Consider the following 8,442-nt stretch of genomic DNA (forward strand, 5'->3'; position numbering starts at 1 on the left):
TTTTCCCCTCTTGTTGGTTTCTTTCCTCTACAACTGACTACCTCAATGGTCTCATGTCTCCAGCCTGTGACACACAGCATCCTCTCCACTGGGCCTCACTAATCCTACCCAGCCACCAGCCTGTCCTAACCATGGCAGGCACCATCACGGGGCCTTGTGGTAATCCCTTGCAAAACACTGAGTACCATCTGGTGTCACTGGGTACTCAGAGCCGCATGCAAGTTTCCGGAAAGCAAGAACTTTTCTTTTTTATCGCTGATGAAAATAGGACTTGGTGTGTATTTGTGGGGTGACAATCTTTATGTACTTTATGTACTGATGTGGAACAATCTCCAAGATCTGCCAAGTGAAAAAAAGCAAGACACAGTAGAGTGAGCTCCTAGCTCTGCACAGAAGGTGTGGGGGGAGAATGCACACCCACGTGTGTTTATATATGGCATGGGTCTGGAAGGCTCCTCTTCGCTTCAGGCTACACTTGGATCCACAGTTCCCACTCTGACTCTTTAAGAATTGGTCCATTTTTAGAACCAGCACCTCCACTCAAAACGAGGTCTCCAAAGCCTTGGTCTGCTTTAGATGACCAAGGCAACTTAATGCTGCAAGTAGCATGGAAAAGACCCCAAATGTAGCACGAGGATCTCAGCTCTCCTCAGGCTCCTTCTCCCAAGAAGCCAAATAGGAGGAAGAAATCAAATGCCCGAGTAGCCCCTGATGAAGGAGAAAAGACTGGAGTTCAAACAGTTTACACGAAGGCAATTTATTAACAGAAAATATTTTGAGGAGTCTTGTTCACAGACGGCGACCACGGCGACCCCCCTTCCTGCGAGTGCTGTCAGAGGGGATGGGGGTGACGTCCTCTGTGTGGAGGAAGAGAAAGCGTCATTGCCTGGAGCTGGATGGGAAGGGCCCCCAGGCCTCCCTAGACCAATGGCCTAACCAATCAGCAACAGATCCTGCTGCTCCCCAAATGACTCCCCAGTACATAACAGATGGATGTGAACGTGAAGCGGCCCCATCTGCCAGTTCCTCGAATTTCCTGACGTGGTCTTAACTCACTTTCCAGAAAGGGAAACAGGCTGAGAGGTATGCAAGATGTCAGAGGCACAGGAGAAATCCAGCTTCTGACATTTAGCCCACCATCTTCTCTAGAGGAAAAACCCTTTGGACAGGGTAACTGCAACTGTCTCCTTTGCATTAAGTAAAACGATACTGAAAAAAGTCTGAAAAAATCTTTCAAGGTTGGGTGCAGTGGCTCATGCCTGTAATCCCAGCACTTTGGGCTTCGGGAGACTGAGGCCGGTGGAGCGCCTGAGGCCAGGAGTTCGAGGCCAGCCTGGGCAACATGGTGAAACCCCTCTACCAAAAAAAAAAAAAAAAAAAAAAAGGCCAGGTGTGGTGGCACACACCTGTAGTCCCAGCTATTCGGGAGGTTGAGGTGGGGTGGTGGGAGGATTCCTTGGACAGATCTGCCCAAGAAGCAAAATTTACAGTGAGCTGAGATTGTGCCATGAACTCCAGCCCACACAACAGAGTCAGACCCCATCTCAAGAAAACAAAATTATCCTTCAAGTAGGACACGGTAGGAACTTTGGCCTGGGGCGTCAGCGTACATCTCTACTAACTGCACAGAAACAACGTGCAGGCAAGAACTAATGCCCCCTTCCTAGGAGCTGTAAGGAGCCAGGAAATCACAAGCATGAGTATTAATAATGGAGGCTGGCACCCCCCGACTTCATTTATGGTTGTCACACGGCTGGCATGCCCTACTGATATTTAGTGGGCAGATACCAAAAATGCTGAACATCCTACAATGCAGGAGATGGCACACACAAAATGCTCATTGCAATGCCGTCAAGAACGGAGGAAAGGACAATTCATCTCTTGTCAGTTTTACCGGCACCAGGCAGTGGAGGACAGAGATTCACAAATGAAACAGGACATTCACATCAAGGTGACAGAGGTATTCAGGGAGAGATTTTTAAGTCAGAAGGTGACTTGTAGCCTCCCTTAACAAACTTAACTGCCAAAAGCGACCAGACCAGCCGCTGCGCATCCACTGGGCACAGCATGTGCTTTTCGGGGCTGATGCTTCAAAACAGATCTAAGCATTAGCTAGAGGAGGGCACCTACCAATCCGCCCGATCTTCATACCCGAGCGGGCAAGGGCTCTGAGGGCCGACTGGGCCCCAGGTCCAGGGGTCTTGGTCCTAGAAAATGGAGGTTTAAGTTAAGAAAAGCCTGCGGCCCAGTCAATGAAAGATCTCCTTTCTAAGATTCCAACACCCCGCTAGTTCAGAGGTCTGCAAACTTTCTTTAAAGAGACAGGGCTGGGGACAGTGGTTCACATCTGTAATTCCAGCACCTTGGGAGGCCAAGGCAGGGCGGACTGCTTCAGCTCCGGTGTTTAAGACCAGCCTGAGCAACATGGTGAAACCCCATCTCCACAAAAATACACAATTTAGCCAGCGTGGTGGCGCTACTACTAGCAGTCCCGACTACTCGGGAGGCTGAGGTGGGAGGACTGCTTGAGCCTGAAAGGCAGAGACTGCAATAAGCTGAGACAGCACTGCTGCACTCCAGCCTGGGGGAGAGTGAGACCCTGTCTTAAAAAAAAAAAAAAAAAAAAGTCAGATGGTAAGTATTTTAGGCTGAGGGGCCACTATGGTTTTGTTGTATGATCTGACCACTGTCCGGCCTGTTCACCTAATAGTCATCTAGTTTCATGCCCCTCCCCCCACCACCACTCAAGGCCAGGTCCTTCCCCTCTCCTACAGGACTCCACCTCTTCCCCTGACTGTACCTCATGCCACCCTTTCCTTCACAGGTGCCCAGGTTCACCCTCAACATCAAGACCTTTCTTTGCAGTTGTCTCTAGCTGGAATCCCCTCCTTTTGTCCTTCCTTCACTGGAAGAACTCTGGACTCATCGAGACCTTAGTTTAAATTACACTTTATCACCAACTCCTTACTTGTACTTCCCGGCATTTGTCACAAATGAAAAGCACATACTCCCTGGCGCTCTGTTGTTTAAAGTCTGACTCTCCTACCAGCCTAGGTCCCACACAAGGAGGGTAGAGACCATGTCTATGTTTCCTATGTTTCACCCATCACTCTCTTCTAGTACCTGAAACACAGCTCCTGGTATACAGTGGGTGCTCCACACTGAGCTGCTGGGGGTGTACAGAGGAGCCAATTATTAAATATGTATATGACTAAAATATCTTGTTCAAGGTCACAACGAAAAACCCAAACCTCAAATCCAGGTGCTCCAGTACCCAAGCCCAGCAGGTTTTCGACCACCTAGTCATCCCCTCCACGTCTCGTACCTATTTCCTCCTGTGGCCCGGAGTTTGATGTGTAGGGCGGTGATACCCAGCTCCTTGCACCTCTGGGCCACATCCTGGGCAGCCAACATAGCAGCATATGGCGAGGATTCATCTCGGTCTGCCTTCACCTTCATCCCACCAGTCACACGGCAGATGGTTTCTCTGGGGACAAAAGCACAGGGTCATTTCTTCCTTGTCCAAAAAGGAGTGCTTACGATATCCTAATGAGTGAAGAGCATCACAGCTCAGTCATGTTGGAGGATGATGGTCATGGGCTCTGCCCTCATGGAGTTCAGTCCAATGGGGTTGAATGGCCCAATATAGCTAAACTCAGCATTAACACTTTATATATCTACTTCTGCATTTAATCCTTACAATCACTCCACGAGGTAGACACTACTGTCCTCATTTTACATATGAGGAAACCGAAACTCAGAATTTGAGTGATTTCACACAAGTCACAACAACTTGCTAAATGGCAGTCGAACCCACATCCAGAGCTCACTTGCAGTCCACTGCTGCTCCTACAAAGGGAACTAAGGAAAGAAATTCCCAAGAAACCAAGGATTCAATAACCATCACACTATAAGGACAAAGAATGTGTCTCCTCTCTTGTAACCCCTGGGAAATCACAATATTTGTGGGCTAAATGGACAAGCATATTCTCTTACCTGGATAAAACAGCATTTCTTTAGAGAGAACCCCCTCCACTGCTAGCCCATCCCAGCCATTGCTTTCCTCAGCCTTTTGCCAGCTGGGTGCCTCTCCACCCAGGTACTCACTTGCCAGAAAGGTCAGTGACATGGACAAAAGTGTCATTGAAGGATGCAAAGATATGGCAGACACCAAATACATTCTCTCCTTCAGCCACCTGAGGTCCGAGGCTGATGACCTGTTCTTCCTTCTTTTCCTTCCCCTTTCGAGGTGCCATTTCTGAGTGGAAGGAAAAGAAACTCAAGGTTAACAGACAAAACATTTCCAGAATCCCTTTCCCCCGGCTATTAAAGAAAACCCTAAGTCTTGCTTCATGTCCCTGTCTTCTTCCATCCAGGACTCTGCTATATTCTCTCATCTCTGCCTTACTAAAAGTTCTTTCTCCTTGCACTCGGAGGGGTGTCAACTGTGGCCATATAGCAAAGTACCATGAGAAGTATTCTTTCCCCAGAAACTATCAACAGCGAAGCTCACAGCACCTACAGGATAGAAGCCTAGGGATCTAGCAGCAGATGCCTGAAGGCTGCATCCCAAAAGGCAAGAAGAAACCCAAGACCAATACCTACCCATGTACTGGTAACACCATTCCAAACACCCTTTATGGGGCGAGGGAGCTGCCTGACTCCTACATGAACTCCTCAGCTTAGAATTCAAGGGTCCCTTACCAACACAGCCCTCAAGCCTCTCATCTCCTGTTTTCCCGTGCTCCACCTGATCCCTTCAAAAGCCCAAAATGCAATTGATTTGACACCCACAACTATTTAGAACTAAATCTTTCACCAACATCAAATATCAAAGGCACTAAAATACATCCAAAAGGCAGGGAAATGGGAAAGACTCATCCCAGAAATCTGATGGGTCTCTGAGACCAAACAACTCCAACCTATTATGGCCTTATAAGTGCAATCATACTGTCACAGGATCTAAGGGAGGGAGAAACTGACAGGAGGAAGGCAGGTGAGAATGAATGAGAAAGTGGAAGACTAGGAGAAGACTGCTTCCTGCCTAAAGACCCAGGCCTTCTGAACCTCCTGGTGTTCAAAACAATTTAACATATTCAGAAGACACTAACGCCAATCGGTATCCTGCAGATGGTGAAGACAGAGTGTCGCAGCCTATGGTCACAGTAAAGACAGTGGCAAAACCAAACCTAGAAACGACGTGTCCTGACTCCCAGCCCAGCACTCTCTGCCTCCTGCCAAGGTGCCTCTACACCACAAATAACTACCCCAGTCTGTCTCAGGTGTTCCTAGACCTCTCCTGTGCCTTCCCTATATAAACTTTAGTGTGTGACCACAGTAAGTACTTCAAGTGTAAGTCTTGGGTGTACAAAGTTAGCTGTTCCTATCTTCAAATCAGGCTAATGAACACGACGAAGTGCGTTAACTATCGTAAGGAACGCGCCACAGAAGAGAAGACTAAGGTTCTACCTGGAGAAGCATAGAAAGGCTCCAGCAGATCTCAACTATGTAAGCATGAGTATGTTTCGGCATGGTGGCCATTCAGTAAATGCCAATTTGCCGTTTCTCCGTCCCTAACATCCCCTATAGTAATGAGCAGAGTGGTCATCGGGGGTATATAAATGCAGGGCAAGCACACAGCAAACATTGGTGCTGGGCCCTGAGCGCCTAGAACTTGCAACGTGCCCGACTCAGCAACGGAAAGAATTGCCCAGATTTAGAAGCATCCAATACAGGGCGAGAATTTTCCCTGCTTTCCTTCTTTGAATGATCACTACAAATCCATGGGATCGGTGCTACTGTTATTCCTATACTGCAGATGAGGAAATGAACGAGATTAGGCGCGGGCCTGCGATAATCAAGAAAAAAGTTGGCGAGATAGGGGTGGGAACCCACGTCTGTCCCGGGTTCGCTCAACTACGCTGTGCCCCTGAAACGAGGCCGTGGCCGTATTGCGGGGCCGAGGCCTTAAAAGGTTGGACCCGCACTCACCCTTACTTCGCAAGCTCCTCCCTGAAGCAAAACCGGCCTTCCGAGACCAGGCGCGAACTCAATCCCGAGTTGGCCAGGATCCAAGTGGGCCAGCCGCGCGTCTCTTGCCCGGCAGCTAGCTCAGTTCCCACGGAAAGACCCCAGTCTTTCGTTCCAAGCCCCACAGGGTCCCCTTGCTGCAGGATGCCCCCCGATTGTCGCGCCCGGGCCTCCTACCTGCACGTCGTCTCCAGACTCCAGACCGGAAAGAGAGAGTGGGAGAGGGAGGAGCGACGGGTCACTTCCGTGTCCCGGAAGTATACCTCTGAGGTCACCGGGCGAGGTCGGCTCCCGGAAGACGCCGCCATTATTGCTTCCAAAGAGTTTAAGACTCGTCATAGGGAAAGACGGTTTATTACTTAAGGGAGAGCGAAAAGAGGCAGAGTGGCTGGTTGTCGCTGCGAGCGGGTCTGCCTAAGCGACAGTACGAAACGGCTACACCCGCGGGGTGAGGTGGGCCTGTATTCCATGACGGCGGTGGCCTGGCTAGACAGACTTCCGCCCTCCTGACTCCCGCCCTGGCAGCCTGGGAGCGGCAGCGCCCCTTGTGTGGAGCAGGGGAATAACAACAACAAAACGGCATTAATTAAAGCCAGGGTGGTGCCTGCGTCTAGTCCCAGGTACTTAGGAGGCTGAGGATCGCTTGAGCCGAGTAGTTCGAGGCCAGCCTAGGCAACATAGACGGGGAAAACCACCGTGATCACGTACTTTGTCATACTATATAATGGGAAAAATAAGAATAAATTATTCAATATGTATTTACAGACCGGTCTGGGCTAAACAGTTTATATGCATTGCTTCATTTACTCCTCAAGACATTGTCACATTGTCAAATAGTTTTGATTTCCTTCTTACAGATAAAGGATGTTAACTGAGAGCACACCTTTGCAGACGGTTTGGAATTCTAGCTTCAAAGCCCATGTGTTTAATAGCTACTTCCACATAGCCCTTTAATAACTATATATATTTTAAATATTTATATATTTATGTATTTATATATATTTTTATATATGTGTATATATATAGTTATTAGAGGGCTCTGTGGAAGTAGCTATTAAATATATATGTATATTGAGACGGAACCTTGCTCTGTGGCCGAGGCTGGAATGCAGTGGCACAATCTCGGCTGACCGTGACCTCCGCCTCCCAGGTGCAAGCGATTCTCCTGCCTCAGCCTCCCGAGTAGCTGGGACTACAGGCGCGTACCACCACTCCCGGCAAAATTTTTTTTTTTATTTTTAGTAGAGACGGGGTTTTACCGTGTTGACTAGGGTGGTCTCGATTTTCTGACCTCGTGATCCACCCGCCTCGGCCTCCCAAAGTGCTGGGATTACAGGCGTGAGCCATGGTGCCCATCCTCTAATAACAACATTGAAGGACCTTGAAGGTTTGGGAGAATATGTTGGAGCTGTGGGGAAGGGCCAAGAAGTGTACCTCACAGAGCTAGGCAAGCAGTAGATACATTTTAGCTATATACTATATGTAATATTTATATGGACTATATACAGTATTTTTGGATTACATACTATATAAATATTATAGATATATTTTTTATATATTAATATATCCTGTGGCTGCAGCCTGGGTGACACAGCGAGACCCTGTCTCAAAAAAAAAAAAAAATTCACTCTGCTAAACTGAAAAACTCATCATACCTTCTTTTTTTTTGAGAGAGTCTGGCTCTTGTTGCCCAGGCTGGAGTGCAGTGATGCCATCTCGGCTTACTGCACCCTCTGCCTCCTGCGTTCAAGTGATTCTCCTGCCTCAGTCTCCCGAGTAGCTGGGATTACAGGTGTGCACCACGTCACCCGGCTAATTTTTGTATTTTTAGTCGAGACGGGGGTTCCACCATGTTGTCCAGGCTGGTCTCGAACTCCTGACCTCAGGTGATCCACCCGCCTCAGGCTCCCAAAGGGCTGGGATTACAGGCATGAGCCATTGCACCCGGCCTCAACATACCTTCTTGTTGCATTGCGTTTCTTCCATGATGAGTGACGTCAGACATCTCTTTACCGATTGTTTAACCATTTGCATCTGTTCTGTGAAATGTCTGTATTTTTTGAAGGAGAGGACTTTTTTGTTTTAAGTAATGAGCTTCCCAATATGTTAGCAGAGACTGGAGTATTGTGGAGTGAGTTCCGCTTTGGTTAAGAGTTGTATTAAACAGACCTCCAAACCTCACATGGTTTCATGGAGGGAGCAGGCCTTGATCTTTTTTTTTTTGTTTTGTTTTTTGTTTTTTTTTTTTGTTTTTTTTTTTTTTTTGAGACGGAGTCTCGCTCTGTCGCCCAGGCTGGAGTGCAGTGGCCGGATCTCAGCTCACTGCAAGCTCCGCCTCCTGGGTTCACGCCATTCTCCTGCCTCAGCCTCCCGAGTAGCTGGGACTACAGGCGCCCGCCACCTCGCCTGGCT

At 48.4% G+C, this 8,442-nt stretch overlaps 1 protein-coding gene across 2 annotated transcripts; it reads right to left on the reverse strand.

Annotated features, from left to right (window-relative positions):
- Window positions 1–741: 741 nt before the first annotated feature.
- On the reverse strand, window positions 742–6,240 carry RPS14 (ribosomal protein S14). Of its 2 annotated transcripts, none has more exons than XM_015141180.3 (5): window positions 6,208–6,240; window positions 4,108–4,258; window positions 3,326–3,487; window positions 2,131–2,207; window positions 742–857 (listed from the first exon to the last, which is right to left on the reverse strand). In XM_015141180.3, the coding sequence occupies exons 2-5, from the start codon at window positions 4,254–4,256 to the stop codon at window positions 790–792; spliced, it is 456 nt and encodes a 151-aa protein (XP_014996666.1). In that variant the 5' UTR covers window positions 4,257–4,258; window positions 6,208–6,240; the 3' UTR covers window positions 742–789. The 2 variants fall into 2 exon arrangements, with proteins under 2 accessions (XP_014996666.1, NP_001253845.1); NM_001266916.1 differs by lacking the exon at window positions 6,208–6,240 and adding an exon at window positions 5,992–6,198.
- Between the last annotated feature and the right edge of the window lie 2,202 nt (window positions 6,241–8,442).

This window comes from Macaca mulatta, chromosome 6 (assembly GCF_049350105.2).
Source record: "Macaca mulatta isolate MMU2019108-1 chromosome 6, T2T-MMU8v2.0, whole genome shotgun sequence".
In the NCBI taxonomy this organism is placed as follows: domain Eukaryota; kingdom Metazoa; phylum Chordata; class Mammalia; order Primates; family Cercopithecidae; genus Macaca; species Macaca mulatta.